General features: G+C 38.2%; 1 protein-coding gene across 1 annotated transcript in view; it reads right to left on the bottom strand.

Moving 5' to 3' along the window:
- MFN2 (mitofusin 2) overlaps nt 1–16,668 on the bottom strand; it is a gene marked incomplete at its 5' end in the record, with an annotated part of 116,895 nt that overhangs the window by 53,771 nt on the left and 46,456 nt on the right. The window contains 4 exon segments of the mRNA XM_053691529.1: nt 9,290–9,416; nt 9,546–9,667; nt 11,040–11,107; nt 11,807–11,960. Of these exon segments, the coding sequence (XP_053547504.1) occupies nt 9,290–9,416; nt 9,546–9,667; nt 11,040–11,107; nt 11,807–11,960 (471 nt within the window).

Raw genomic sequence — 16,668 nt, forward strand, 5'->3', positions numbered from 1 at the left:
CGGTGATGATCTTTGTGGATCGGTATGTGAAGGTAAGCATCTTTTAAATCCACTGTGGTCATGTACTGACCCTTTTGGATCATGGGTAAGATTGTCCGAATAGTTTCCATTTTGAACGATGGAACTCTTAGGAATTTGTTTAGAATCTTTAAATCTAAGATTGGCCTGAAAGTTCCCTCTTTTTTGGGAACCACAAACAGGTTTGAGTAGAACCCTTGTCCTTGTTCCGACCGCGGAACCGGATGGATCACACCCATTAATAACAGATCTTGTACACAGCGTAGAAACGCTTCTTTCTTTATCTGGTTTGTTGACAACCTTGACAGATGAAATCTCCCTCTTGGGGGAGATAATTTGAAGTCTAGAAGGTATCCCTGAGATATGATCTCTAGTGCCCAGGGATCCTGAACATCTCTTGCCCAGGCCTGGGCGAAGAGAGAAAGTCTGCCCCCCACTAGATCCGGTCCCGGATCGGGGGCTTTCGGTTCATGCTGTCTTTGGGGCAGCAGCAGGTTTCCTGGCCTGCTTGCTCTTGTTCCAGGACTGGTTAGGCTTCCAGCCTTGCCTGTAACGAGCAACAGCTCCTTCCTGTTTTGGTGCAGTGGAGGTTGATGCTGCTCCTGTTTTGAAATTCCGAAAGGGACGAAAATTAGACTGTCTAGCCTTAGCTTTGGCTTTGTCTTGAGGTAGGGCGTGGCCCTTACCTCCTGTAATGTCAGCGATAATTTCTTTCAAACCGGGCCCAAATAAAGACTGCCCCTTGAAAGGTATATTAAGTAATTTGGACTTAGAAGTAACATCAGCTGACCAGGATTTTAGCCACAGCGCCCTACGTGCCTGTATGGCGAATCCTGAGTTCTTAGCCGTAAGCTTGGTTAAATGTACTACGGCCTCCGAAATGAATGAATTAGCTAGTTTAAGGACTCTAAGCCTGTCCGTAATGTCGTCTAGCGTAGATGAACTAAGGTTCTCTTCCAGAGACTCAATCCAAAATGCTGCCGCAGCCGTAATCGGCGCGATACATGCAAGGGGTTGCAATATAAAACCTTGTTGAACAAACATTTTCTTAAGGTAACCCTCTAATTTTTTATCCATTGGATCTGAAAAAGCACAGCTATCCTCCACCGGGATAGTGGTACGCTTAGCTAAAGTAGAAACTGCTCCCTCCACCTTAGGGACCGTTTGCCATAAGTCCCGAGTGGTGGCGTCTATTGGAAACATCTTTCTAAATATTGGAGGGGGTGAGAACGGCACACCGGGTCTATCCCACTCCTTAGTAACAATTTCAGTTAGTCTCTTAGGTATAGGAAAAACGTCAGTACTCGCCGGTACCGCAAAGTATTTATCCAACCTACACAGTTTCTCTGGTATTGCAACGGTGTTACAATCATTGAGAGCTGCTAAGACCTCCCCTAGTAATACACGGAGGTTCTCCAATTTAAATTTAAAATTTGAAATATCTGAATCCAATCTGTTTGGATCAGAACCGTCACCCACAGAATGAAGCTCTCCGTCCTCATGCTCTGCAAGCTGTGACGCAGTATCAGACATGGCCCTAGTATTGTCAGCGCACTCTGTTCTCACCCCAGAGTGATCACGCTTGCCTCTTAGTTCTGGTAATTTAGACAAAACTTCAGTCATAACAGTAGCCATATCTTGTAATGTTATCTGTAATGGCCGCCCAGATGTACTAGGCGCCATAATGTCACGCACCTCCCGGGCGGGAGATGCAGGTACTGCCGCGTGAGGCGAGTTAGTCGGCATAACTCTCCCCTCGCTGTTTGGTGAAATTTGTTCACATTGTACAGATTGACTTTTATTTAAAGTAGCATCAATACAGTTAGTACATAAATTTCTATTGGGCTCCACCTTGGCATTGGAACAAATGACACAGATATCTTCCTCTGAGTCAGACATGTTTAACACACTAGCAATAAACTTGCAACTTGGTTATAATCTTTTTTAGCAAAAACGTACTGTGCCTCAAAGAGGTACTAAACGATTAAATGACAGTTGAAATAATGAACTGAAAAAACAGTTATAGCATCAAACTTTAAAACAACACAACTTTTAGCAAAGGTTTGTTCCCATTAGTAAAATAACAATAATTAAATTACAGAGCAACGTTTTTATTCACAGTCAATATAAAATTCTCACAGCTCTGCTGAGAGAATCTACCTCCCTCCAAAGAAGTTTGAAGACCCCTGAGATCTGTCAGAGATGAACCGGATCATGCAGGAAATATAAGAGTAACTGACTGGAATTTTTTGATGCGTAGCAAAGAGCGCCAAAAACGGCCCCTCCCCCTCACACACAGCAGTGAAGAGAAACGAAACTGTCACAATTAAAAGCAAACAACTGCCAAGTGGAAAATAATGCCCAAATATTTATTCACTCAGTACCTCAGCAATGTAAACGATTCTACATTCCAGCAAAAACGTTTAACATGATAAATACTTATTAAAAGGATTAGTGACTTTTAACAGAGTAGTTCCAGTGAAATACCATCCCCAGAATACTGAAGTGTATACATACATGTCATTATAACGGTATAGCAGGATTTTCTCATCAATTCCATTCAGAAAATAAAAACTGCTACATACCTCAATGCAGATTCATCTGCCCGCTGTCCCCTGATCTGAAGCTTTTACCTCCCTCAGATGGCCGAGAACAGCAATATGATCTTAACTACTCCGGTTAAAATCATAGTAAAAAACTCTGGCAGATTCTTCCTCAAACTCTGCCAGAGAAGTAATAACACGCTCCGGTGCTATTGTAAAATAACAAACTTTTGATTGAAGTCATAAAAACTAAGTATAATCACCATAGTCCTCTCACACATCCTATCTAGTCGTTGGGTGCAAGAGAATGACTGGGACTGACGTAGAGGGGAGGAGCTATGTGCAGCTCTGCTGGGTGAATCCTCTTGCATTTCCTGTTGGGGAGGAGTTATATCCCAGAAGTAATGATGACCCGTGGACTGATCACACATAACAGAAGAAATATACGTTAGCCGTGTGGAAAAAAATCATGCCCAAAAAGATTTATCACCAAAGTACCTCACAAAACGATTAACATGCCAGTAAACGTTTCTAAAAAACAACATTTCAGATGCTGTGTAAAGTTATTACTAAGCCTGCTACCTATATATATCAGTATTAACAGTATTTTTTCAGTCAAATTCTAGTCCCTAGAAAATAACTCTACTGTGCATACATTTATCAGCCTGATACCAGTCACTACTACTGCATTTAAGGCTGTACTTACATCATACGGGTAACAGCAGTGTTTTCTTAGTCAATTCCATTCCAAGAAAATATTGTACTGCACATACCTCATTTGCGGGAGACCCCGCATGCTATTCCCATTTTCTGAAGTTACCCCACTCCTCAGAATGTCGAGAACAGCCAGTGGATCTTAGTTACGCCTGCTAAGATCATAGAAAACGCAGGCAGTCTCTTCTTCCAAATACTGCCTGAGATAGAAAAACAGCACACTCCGGTGCCATTTAAAATGACAAACTTTTGATTGAAGAATAATTAAGTAAAAACTCCAGCTCCTCTCGCGACCTCCTTCTTTGTTGAGGGTTGCAAGAGAATGACTGGATATGACATGTGAGGGGAGGAGCTATATAGCAGCTCTGCTTGGGTGATCCTCTTGCAACTTCCTGTTGGGAAGGAGAATATATCCCATAAGTAATGGATGACCCGTAGACTGAACACACTTAACAAGAGAAAGAGCGCACTCTCCACAGAGAATTTAGTCTTAGATATAGAATTAAGTCCCTGACTCCTGAATAGGATTAAGTACATCCTTTTCACATAGAAGTGTAAGATTTTAATGAGTATATAAATGGTGTCCGTATTGTTACAGAGAAGGTTAGTGTGTCCTTATGACTATTTTAACATCAGGCATGATGTAATGCTGACCTAGTCAGTAAGCAAGCATATAACATATATGGATATGTGAGTGACAAGTATTGCAAAGGGCTTCAAATAACTCACAATACCTAGTTTGGAACATGGCCAAAAGTGTATTATCAGCAGTTTTAAAGGGTATAAGAATCAGGGAGAAATAATGGTAAACAGAGTGCCTATCTGAAGGGAAACATCAAACGTACACTCCATGACCAGGTCTCTCATAGGAAACAAACGGGTAATATAATTTCATTTACTATTTCTCTGTTAAATTGTTTTCTGTGTTTAACCTTGTAAACAATAACATGTAATTTTGTTATTTATCTGTTCTTTAATAAATGTGTTATTGTTTATGTTGAAGGGGTATTGTTGTCTGTTTCTGGAGGGTTTAATAGATATACAGGACGGTATATGAAATTCGTTTGCACAGGGCCCATTATTAATATATGTATATATTAATTTTGCAACGTGAACAGCTTTTAACACAAGATCCTTTTGTTTAAGTGTAATTTCTTACAGAAGCAGGCCTCTTACATGAACTAACCAGTCCACACTGCATTAGATTCACCCAGAAATCATAATCTACCATTAACCCCATAATGAGCCAAAAAAAAATCCATAATCAGGGAATACTCTATAAAGTATTAACTCCTAGTCTCCTGCCTAAAATATCCTTTCCAAGGATATATACAGTACATGTCCCAAATATTGCAGTCTAATTCTCAAGTCCCCAAAATATAGAAGACCGAGCACTTACCTGCATCTAGCCGTCAGGCAGGGGACAGCCTACCCAGCATGAGAGGATGTCGCTCCTCACAGAGGCCTGTAGAAAAAAGACAGAGTAAACCTACTCAGGCTTTCTATACCAGGGCAGCAAAATGTTAGGAAAACGCAGCAAGGCCCACCTCACAAGTTCCTTACTGCTTGAAAGCTACCACAGCCCTACTGAAGAGACTGACGTAGAGTACAGCTAAACCCAGCTTGTCAGGGAAGATCAGAGCAAATATCAATTGCAACAAGCAATTGCAAGGATGTACTTGGGTAGCACTCACCAGCAGATAATCTGTTTAAGTCCAATATTACCATAGGTAAAGAAGCCCAAAGGAGGGTAAATTAAAACTTAACTTTTATTTTTTAAGTTAAAATCTTTACAACACATTAAAATTGGCAAACAGTGTGAGGTGTGGGAATGTTGCTCCTGGGAAGGAGTTAACAAATTATATATTCTAGGTAAATTCTGAGGAGAATATCTTCACTATTGTGGAGTGCTACAGGGTACCTCGGGTGTCACCCTTTAGTATGAGGTCCTGAATTATATTTCAGGTGTAGCTAATCCGCCAATGGTTGTGTCAGTCCTCAGTGTGAGTAACAATATTATTAAGATGTTAAGGACCCTAACTGTAACGGCCCCCGCTGGCTATTTACCACTTGAATATTGGTAAACAGAATAGGATTACCTCCTTACTTATTGTACTGGGGGGAGTATCAGTTGCCTCTTACAGGGTTAGGAGGATATAATTATATTGTACGGCGATATCTATAGGGCCGTATAGCACGTCTTATGTTATTAGTGATACCCACTTATATACGTGGGTTCAAAAGTTTTACCTCAACTCGTAGGGATAATCAGATTAGGCGTATTTCCAGTATTGGTCTAATATTATACATATTCTGTACTTGTGTATGGATAGCTCTGTTGGTTAATTAAAATTGTTTATTGGTGCCAACATATGTTGGAGGAATTCCATACAGAGAGCTAAACATACATATAGATTTAGTACAGTATTAGTTTATTTATTACTGGATACAGTACTTCATGCAAACTGATATATATTGTTTATAGTGTGTAGTGCTTATACTTGTGTGATGCCGCTTAGCATCTAGGTGAGACCCGTTGTAACGAAATCGGGCAGATCTCGGCTGTAGAATGACAGCTGTGGTGTTCGCAGAGGATTGCTTCACTTGATACTGACCTCCTTGGTCTCAGAGTTACTAATTTATGTAGCTGTGATGTCAGATTACTGCCCCTAATTCGTTATGTGTACACAGACTTTCATAGCGTCAAGTATACACCTCTAAATTCCTTTATATAGGGTTCAAATCAGTAGTATACATCATCAGTCATACCTGTCTATATTGACCCCAAGATTAGATCTGATATATCTCCTAGGTGAATATTATATGTTAATCTCGGAGTATATAGCTTATTTCACCGGAAGGCTAAATAAAGTCAGTATTTCGTTAAGCCTCCCCCGCTTTAATGTGAATAAATAGATCACTAGATATTCTAGGTTACGGTAGCTGTGAGGCCCTTTTACCCTGGTGTATTAATTCGTAGTGTATCTATTGTTAGCGATAGCGGTTTATAAAGTGCAGGTACAAATTTTTAGCAGCTTGTGTATAGCTAGAAGATCTCAGTATTTTTTAGTAACATCAAGGATACATCTATAGATTCCTTTATATAAGGTTCAAATTAGCGGTATATATCGTCAGTAAATGCTGTCTTTAACTGTCTATATTGATCACTTGATTTGATTTAATATATCTCTACAGTAAGTATTATATACTGGTTTGTAAGTATATATCTTATATAACCGGAAGGCTATCTATGGTTACCATTGAGGGAGTAGCAGAACGGTAATTTGTGCCTCGGTAATGAAAATAATATTGCCGTTAAGCCTCCCCACTTGTAATGTAAATAAATAGATCACTAGATATTCTAGGTTACGGTAGCTGTGAAATTCTTTTGCCCTAATATATTAATTCGTAGTGAATCTATTTTAAGAGATAGCCATAGGTAAGGTGCCGGTACAAATAATTAGCCGCTTGTATATAGCTGGAAGGTCTCGGTTGCACACACTCTCTCACACATATACCATTTTTAAATTATATTCTAGTTACACATCCATACACCAAATCACACTGTTTGTTATAAGTTAAAAAGGAGAAAAGTTCTCCAACTGCCCTGACATGTTTCGCCACAAAGGCTTTGTCAAAGGTGGGGCGCCCGCCGAACTCGGGGCTTTTTATTGGCTGACCGGTGGGAGTTACTCCCTCATCGGCTGAATTGATTGGTTCCCTGTTTCTCCTATAGTGTTTGCAGGAGAAAAGGGTGTGTAGAGGGTTCGCCATTTCTGTCATCGCTTATTGGGTGTTTGACTGTTAATTCGTAGTGCCAGATTGTAATACTTTAGGTACGTAACGGGAGTTGTGTACTTAAGTGAGGTGGGATTCTTCAACGGATATAGGAAGATCATTGGAGTACCGGAGTGGACATCTCCCAAATGGGCTGTTATACCTGTTAGAGGATCTAATAATAATTTAATCGCAACCAAAATCGAAATTAATAAAAAATGAACAGAATTGACACTTTTTTCATGGTTTACTGTGTAGTCATAAATGACAAGTGTTATTAAAGGGGAGACAGAGTGCAAGGCCATGTTGTGTGGATTAGATCAGGATGTCCTCCTGTTCCACATAGTGATATCGTGTGAGAGAATGAAAAAAACGGGTGAACAAACAATAAAAATTGTGATAATAAAAGCTGGTGCCAAACGTGGACCACTGGATTTAGTGTCCCATTATTTACCCTCATTAGATTCTCGGTCCCAGAACAAGATTGTGATTGAGGCAGTGTGTGATTATGTGCAAATGTGAGCCCAGTTACCAAAATGTCCTGGGTTATCCAGATAATTTTAATAGGGAAATATAACAAATCTGTCTAAATGTGGGCTTCTCAGACTTGTAGAAACATTTAATATTGGTGTCATGGGTGTGCTTACGTTATAGGGTGTGCTAACAAATTAAAAAGTGCACCTTTTACATTGCTGTAAAAACATGAGGAGAAAGTGAATTTTTAACAGGTTTGGGATTAGTTATTTGTTGGTAAATCTAGTGATGAAAAAGGTAAGTGGAACCTGTTCATTTGTGGTTCCCCTTGAATATTACTATGCGATTTAGTGGTCCCTTTCCTATATGGTTTCTAGTGGTTGGTGCTCAATTTTACTCGAACCATATAGGGAATGGTATGGAGTTATATTAGTTGTATTATATATCCTGCTCAGGCTTTCCCTTTTGGAATCCTGGTGATGTTATATCTCATTTTCACATCCTAGGTGTCCTGTTTGGATGTATTTTATTTTTTCTCCACAAAGATCAGAGCAAGCCTGCTCAGGATTCCAAAATAAAAAAAATCTTGATAGGAGAATCATAATCAGACACCTAAAACTTCACCTCCTCCTTGCACTGAAGGCAAAGAGAATGACTGGGGGTTGTGGGAAGGGAAGTGATACTTAACAGCTTTGCTGTGGTGCTCTTTGCCTCCTCCTGCTGGCCAGAAGTGATATTTCCAACAGTAATTGCTGATTCCGTGGACTCACAGTGTCTTAAGAAAGAAACCTTCAGGTATAAAAAGAGATTTAATAAAAGGTAGGCGAGTATAAAAGTATTTTCACACAAAAAATTTTGGTAATGTGCATATGCACTCCCTTAAAGGGACAGTCTAGTCAAACATAAACTTTCATGTAATTTTAAACAACTTTCCAATTTACTTTTATAATCAATTTCGCTTTGTTCTTTTGGTATTCTTAGTTGAACAGTAAGTCTAGGTAGGCTCATATTCAAATGTATTAGCCCTTGAATGTCACCTCTTATCTGAATGGAGTTTGAAGTTTTTTCTTAACTAGAGGGCGTTAGTTCATGTGTGCCATATAGATAACATTGTGCTCATGCACGTGGAGTTACCTAGGATTCAGCACTAATTGGCTAAAAGTCTGTCAAAAGAACTGAAATAAGGGGGGCAGTTTGCAGAAGGCTTAGATACAAGGTAATCACAGAGGTAAAAAGTATTTTAATATAACCGTGTTGGTTATGCAGAACTGGGGAATGGATAATAAAGGTATATCTATCTTTTTAAACATAAATTCTGGTGCAGACTGTCCCTTTAAATCAGAATAGACTCCAACAGAGGTAGTAAGAACAAAGACTTAAAAGGGACATGAAACCCAAAGCTTTTCTTTCAGATCGCGTAATTTTAAATAACTATTAAATGGTAATACCACATATATGCCTCTTGTTACTGGCTCCCAACAATGCATTACTGCTTCTTCAACAAAAGGAAACCAGAGAATAAAAAAAATTAGATCATAGAAGTAAATTGGAAAGTTGTCTAAAATTGAATGATCTATCTGAATCAGGAAAGAAATTTTGAGTTTCATGTCCCTTTAAACTTCAATTCAACATAAACAGTAAAAAAATAAATACAGAAATGAAAGCTCAAAAAAAGCAACAATAACAACAATAGCAATAACTTTGAATTCTGGTTTCTAATTCGGATACAAAGTATTTCATGTCAAGATAAAAGAAAACGCTACCTGTCGTTCCACCTCATCCGTGATCTGCTTTATTTTCAGTCTGTAATCTTCTGTCAGCAACTCGAGTTGTTTCTCAATGAATTCCAGGCGATCTCTGAGCTCCTCGCGTTTTTCCAAACAGTAAACTCTAAAATGTTCATAGCGCAGAGCAGATCATTATTAGATCATCAGTAATTAATCCACAGAACGTCAGACGAAGTGTTATTTCACGACAGAATAATATAAAATATAAATATTTGGGACTTGCCAGACTCACCTCTGCTCCTGCGCAGCAACGTGCACAGATTCCATTATATGACGCAGAACCTCAGCAATATGTTTCGCTCGCATAGTGTGCTGCTCAAACTTGGTTTTCACAGCAGATTGAGAGATACACTCCTGTACAAATAAACAAGTAGCTGTATGATCGTGCAGCGCCAGCCATACTTTGTTTTTTTTCTTTTGCCTTAATCTTCCTCTACTAGTGCTGAATAAAATACTTTATGTGAAGCAACATTGTACTCAAAATCAACCCTGACAAAACAAAAACACAAAAATCTATGGGACTATCTAGATCTGCAGTGGAGAAGTAAATAGTATATATTAAAGGGACACTAAACCCAAATGTTTTCTTTCACGATTCAGATAGAGCAGCGATTTAAAGCAACTTTCTAATTTACTCCTATTATCATTTTGTCTTCGTTCTCTTGCTATCTTTACTAAAATAAAAAGCAGGAATGTAAAGCTTAGGAGCCGGCCCATTTTTGGTTCAGAATCCGGGTTACGCTTGTTTATTGGTGGCTAAATGTAGCAACCAATAAACAAGCGCTATCCAGGGTGCTGAACCTGAAATGGGCCGGCTCCTAAGCTTTACATTCCTGCTTTTTATTTTAGTAAAGATAGTAAGAGAACAAAGACAAAATGATAATAGGAGTAAAATAGAAAGTTGCTTTAAATCGCTGCTCTATCTGAATCATGAAATAAAACATTTGGGTTTAGTGTCCCTTTAAGTCGTTAAGTGAGCTGATTTTCTTGTGTGTGTGAGCAATGCAAACGAACGTATTTTGTGAAACTGACAGTAGAAGATCCTGTGAAGCTTCTACACTTGTTTCCTGCAAGAGATTTGTAAGCTTAAAGGGCCATAATACCCAAATGTTTAAACACTTGAAAGTGATGCAGCATAGCTGTAAAAAGCTGACTAGAAAATATCACCTGAACATTTCTATGTAAAAAAGAAAGATATTTTACCTCAAAAGTTCCTCAGTAGCCACATCCCATTGTAAAGGATTTCTAAGCAGCATATTAGTATGTTTGTCCTGGGACATCTGAAGGGATGAGCATCGTGCACTCTCATATTATTTCACCAATCAGGTAAAGGAAGCTTACTATGAAATCTCATGAGAGTTAAGTCAAATCTCATGAGATCACAGTAAGAGTTCATGACCTCAACACTGCTGATGCTGATTGGCTGCTGTTCATTTCTTCATTTTTTTTTAATTTTTACCTGCAGCTGGGAGCAGCTGAGTATAACTTTTTACACAGAACTTACTCTGCTGAGCTGAGGAAATTGTGAGGTAAAATATCTTCCTATTTTACATAGAGATGCTCAGGTGATATTTTCCTGTCAGCTTTTTACAGTTATACTGCATCAGTTTCAAGTGATTTAGCATATGAGTATTATGTCCCTTTAAGCCGCTATCTATAAAACAACAATGACATACACTGCTATGTAATGTGGTACAGCCAGCAAATGGGGAATAAAATGTCTTACTTCAAATCTTCTCTCAAAATTCTGGAACTCAAACATCCTCACTTGAAATCCCTCGGCCAAAGCCCCACCTAAATAAATGGAGATTACACATTCATTAATAATATCTCTGATATAATAAATTGTACGCAACACCTTTAAAGGGACAGTCTAATCAAAAAATAAACTTTCATGATTCAGATAGGGCGTGTCATTTAAAACCACTTTCCAAAGTATTTTTATCATCAATTTTACTTTGTTCTCTTGATATTCTCAGTTGAAAGCTAAACCTAGGTAGGCTCCTATGCAAATTTCTTAGCCTTGAAGGCCACCTCTTATCTTAATGCATTTTGACATTTTTTCACGACTAAAGGGCGTTAGGTCATGTGTGCCATATAGATAACATTGTGCTCACGCCCGTGGAGTTACCTAGGAATCAGCACTGATTGGCTAAAATACAAGTCTTTCAAAAGAACAGAAATAAGGGGGCAGTCTGCAGAGGCTTAGATACAAAGTAATCACAGAGCTAAGTGTATTAATATAACAGTGTTGGTTATGCAAAGCTGGGGAATGGGTAATAAAGGGATTATCTATATTTTTAAACAATAACATTTTTGGTGTAGACTGTCCCTTTAAAATAAAATCACAACTCTTTACATCGGAGTAATTTAGTTGTACGCCAAATGTTGAGATCTTTCCTATGAACGGCTGTTGGCCGTGTTCTGCTCAGAAGCTGTAGCAAGCAGTGGTGCAATAATTATTATTTCTAGTGCAATTGGCTGCTAATTTACCTCCTTCTGGCATCCCTTGAGCTTTCTGGATCCTCGCATTCAAAACTTCTTTTGCAGAAACAAAGAATATGCGATCACCTGCCTGAGTCCGGTCCAGCACTCCCAGCTCATCCACCAAAAAACTGGTGCAGCGTTCCATATGCTGCCGACGCACCTGCAGGATAGTAAGGGGTAGAAGGGTTAACAAAAGAAAGGGACGCATGTATCTATCTATGTGAGTAATTATTATTTAAAGGGACACTGTACCCAAAAAAAAATCTTTCATGATTCAGATTGAGCATGAAATTTTAAGCAACTTTCTAATTTACTCCTATTATCAAATTTTCTTCATTCTCTTGGTATCTTTATTTAAAATGCACAAATGTAAGTTTAGATGCCGGCCCATTTTTGGTGAACAACCTGGGTTGTCCTTGCTGATTGGTGGATAAATTCATCCACCAATAAAAAATTGCTGTCCAGAGTACTGAACCCAAAAAGCATAGATACCTTCTTTTTCAAATAAAGATAGCAAGAGAACAAAGAAAAAATGATAATAGGAGTAAATTAGAAAGTTGCTTAAAATTGCATGCTTTTTCTGAATTTCAAAACAAAAGTTTTGGGTTCAGTGTCCCTTTAAAGGGACATAAAATGCTTCTTTCATGGTTCAGGTAGAGAATACATTTGCAAACCACTTTCCAATTCACTTCTATTATCTAATTTGCTTCATTCTTTTGGTATCCTTTGTTGAAAACATTGCAATGCACATGTGTGAGCCAATAACACTAGGCATCTACTGTATGTGCAGCCACCAATAAGCAGCTACTGAGTATATATATATATATATATGTGCTTTTCAATACAGGATATCAAAAGAATGAAGCAAATTAGATAATAGAAAGAAATGGGAAAGTTGTTTAAAATCGCATACTGTTTCTGAATCATGAAATAATCATGTCCCTTTAATATATATACATTTATTCTCATTCTATGAATAAGGCTGAACAAGAGCTGAAACGCGTAAGACAGATGCCTGCCTGCAGTTCTTACTAACCTTTTCATTGCCTGCCTTTAGCTTTTAATGCTGTCCCTTTACATCAAATAAATGGAGTTGCTTTGAGCCTTTCCTGCCTTTCGTTTTTCTTATATATATATATATATATTTTTTTTTTTATTATTATTATTATTATTTTTATTAAATTGTATTAGAGATCAGGGGAGGAGTGTACAAATATCAACAACAACAACAAAAAGGAGATACTTAGGAAATAAATGCAGATCGGTATAAAAACAGCATTATATGGAATATTTGAGATTACTTATCTAAATTAATTTCAGTACCTACAGGCGCTCCTGCAACTGATAACCAAAAGTGGTTGTGCTTCACAAAATGGGAATGGAAACTAATGTAAAGTTTTAACTACAGCAAAGAAAGAAACAAATGCCCCTATAATGGTGATGTAATATCCCCCTCCAAAAAGGCGTATTCATTTTAATGTAATATATAAAACCTGTAAAAAGACTACACTTACAGAACGGAACAGGATATAGATCCATTATAAACACCTTTTTAATATTTAGAAACAATGAACAAATGGTTTTAGTCAGATCATTTCTTTTGTATGTCTATATTTGTGTTTAATCCTTAGTGCATTTTGCACCTAGTATCATCTGGGGGGGCTACCCATGCTGCTCATATATTTACGCACAATCTTTCTATGCGATTCTACGTTTGGCTTTGCAGCAGTTATTTGTACCAGTATGGAACAGAACATTATGATGCTTAGAGATTTTAATCCCTGGGTTGTTCTACTGGCAGACACCAAAGTATGAATCATAATCTTAAATGAGTGTTTCATTACATAACTGTCCAGAGAGTCCTCAAGGGAACACCATAAACTGTCCAACCCCCGCCCTACAACAGGTAACTAGGAACTGCTAATGTAAACAGAGTGCAGTGCAATAGATTTACTTACAACATTCAGTTTTATACCTGAACAACACTAAAACAAAAGCCAAGTGTTCCCTGCTTAAAACCAGAGGAAACTGAAGTAACGGATTACCACAGACGTCTTCCTACATTTAAAACAAACTCTCCGATTCTGATAATAACCAACTGCTGATCCAATAGGATTTAAACCCATTTTTCTGAAAACATAAAAATGAAGTAGCGACATATAACTGTTACTTAGATTGTGAGCTCTGTAAAAAGGCCTATAATTGTACGGACTGCTGATCCTCGTCTTGTCATTACTTTATAAATCTGTTTAGTGCTGCAGAATCAGAATGAGACATTACAAGTAGAATGGATTATTGCGCGATTCAGATTGAGCAGCAATTTTAAGCAACTTTCTAATTTACTCCTATCATTAATTTGTCTTCGTTCTCTTGGTATCTTTATTTAAAAAACAGGAATGTAAAGCTCTGGAGCCAGCCCATTTTAGGTTCTGCACCCTGCATAGCGCTTGCTTATTGGTGGCTACATTTAGCAAACCAATCAGCAAGCATAACCCAGGTTCTGAACCAAAACTTGGCTGGCTGCTAAGCTTTATATTCCTGCTTTTTAAATAAAGATAGCAAGAGAACAAAGACAATTTGATAATAGAAGTAAATTAGAAAGTTGCTTAAAATTGCTGCTCTATCTGAATCATTAAAGAAAAAAAGTGGGTTTAGTGTCCCTTTAATTTAATTATATAATAATAATAATAATAATAATAATAATAATAATAAAGTATTGGCTATGCATTTGGGTACAAATCGTAACAATTTATTTGTTTAGAAATTACGTTGTCTGCATTCGAAATTGTCACACATTTTAAAATAACCTATTAGGCTCTCTTTGCAGGAGTTAAAGGGGACAGTAAAGTCAGAGATAATTGAAGTAAATTTAAAAGTTTATCTAATTTGCTTTGTTTTCTTGGTATCCCTTATTAAAAGGTATACCTAGGTAGTCGGAGGAGCAGCAATTCACTAATGTGAGCTAGCTGCTGATTGGTGACTGCATATATATATATGCCTCGTCATTGGCTCATTGTTCCGCTAGCTCCCAGTAGTGCATTGGTGCTCCTTCAACAAAGGATACAGAAAGAATGAAGCAAAGTTGATAATAGAAGTACAGTGGAGAGTTGTTTAAAAGTGCATGCTATATCTGAATTATTAAAGAAAAAATGTTGGGTTTTATTTCCCTTTAAGTCATTTGCCTTTAGGAGTGCAGTGAAATCTTAGTTTAGAGGCAGTAATTAAATGCAGTCCAGATACAAGCGCTCACGAAACAGTTCTATGGATAATGAGGGGGCATAATGCACAAAGGGTTAAACACATAGTATTGCAGGGTTGCTAATGCTGAAATCACACACTGTAATAGATAAGAGCCAGTCTTTTTTACTATTTAATGCTATTATGTAATTACAATCACCAACATGATCAGCAGTTAGACAAAGGGCCCGAGACCTTTCAGTAGAAGCCTTATTTCTAGATCAGGGGTTTTAAACGTCTTACGTGGTGAGCCTCCCTTCTGACGTAATTTACAAGGCAGCGCTCCCCCATAATAGATGTTACAATTTTATTTATAAGTTATTTTTAGTTTTAATTTGGGGAATTTACATCTGATCCAGGGTTCATACAGCTCTCAACAGCTGATTCTACTCAACCAAAAAGGGCGTTTCACTCACATTTAAATTTGCACTATTACTCCCGTGTTAAACACAAGTTATTGATCGAGACAACAAACGCAATGTAGTCTCTGAGACACTTCCACATTAAAGCCTTTCTTCAACTTACACCCCGGCCATTGCCTTATTCAATCATGACATGGCATTGTCGGCTCTTAAAAACCGTTCTATATTTTGCCAAAGTTGCCGTTTCACAAATATAAATTTTTAAATTCTGCTCTGAAAATAGACAAACAGCACAAATGGCCGCCTTCTTCCGCATTCAGAGGTATCCGAAACCTCCAAATGCACATTTACGTATTTCTATAGAGCTTCCACAAATCCTACAAATGCCCCTTTAATTAAATGTCATTAGAAAAAGGATGTTTAGTTCCCCAGTACAGCCTTTCTCAGACTTTCTGATACCTGGTTAATTACTTTCCCATGGAGTGTAAGCAATTGCCAATTTTCGCAAAATATTTCCTGTGGGCCAAAAAAAGAACTTTATACTATATATGTTTTTTTCTAATACATTATTTTTTTGTTTAGATCTAACTGAATAAAAGAGAAATCCTAAAGTTAGTTCATCAGTATTTTACTTAAAATCACACTTTCTTGCCTTAACCCTTTAAGGACCAAGGACGTACAGGGTACGTCCTACAAAAACTCACTTAATGACCAAGGACGTACCCTGTACGTCCCCAGAGTTTTCAAGCGCTGGAAGTGATCATGATCGCTTCGAGCAGCTTTCAGGTTATTGCAGTGATGCCTCGATATTGAGGCATCCTGCAATACCCTTTTTTAAGCCTCCGTGGCAGTCTCTGCATCGGCCAGCGATGGTGCCGATCGTTGGTGAGTGGTAGCCATTGCAGGAAGGCGGGTGGGCGGCCCATCACTGGGAACTTCCGGCCGGCGGGAGCGCATGCGACCACTAAACAAGATGTGGTGGGAGAGGGAGGGGGGAATAATGTTGGGAAAGGGATCTGGGAGGAGAAGGGGGGGGCAGCTACACTACAGAAAAAGAGGGGATTTATATAAAAAAAGGGCAAATTTTATTGCAAAGTGGGTACTGGCAGACAGCGGCAAATAGTGAGAGGGGGGAGGGTTAGAGAGCTGTTTGGGGAGGCTCAGGGAAGGTTGGGTGGTAAGGGGGGGAATCCTGCACTGCAGAAAATATACAAATTTAAAAAACAAAATAAAAAAAAACCTTCTGCCAGTACTATAGATAGTGGTGAC

Source organism: Bombina bombina, chromosome 8 (assembly GCF_027579735.1).
Source record: "Bombina bombina isolate aBomBom1 chromosome 8, aBomBom1.pri, whole genome shotgun sequence".
Lineage (NCBI taxonomy): Eukaryota > Metazoa > Chordata > Amphibia > Anura > Bombinatoridae > Bombina > Bombina bombina.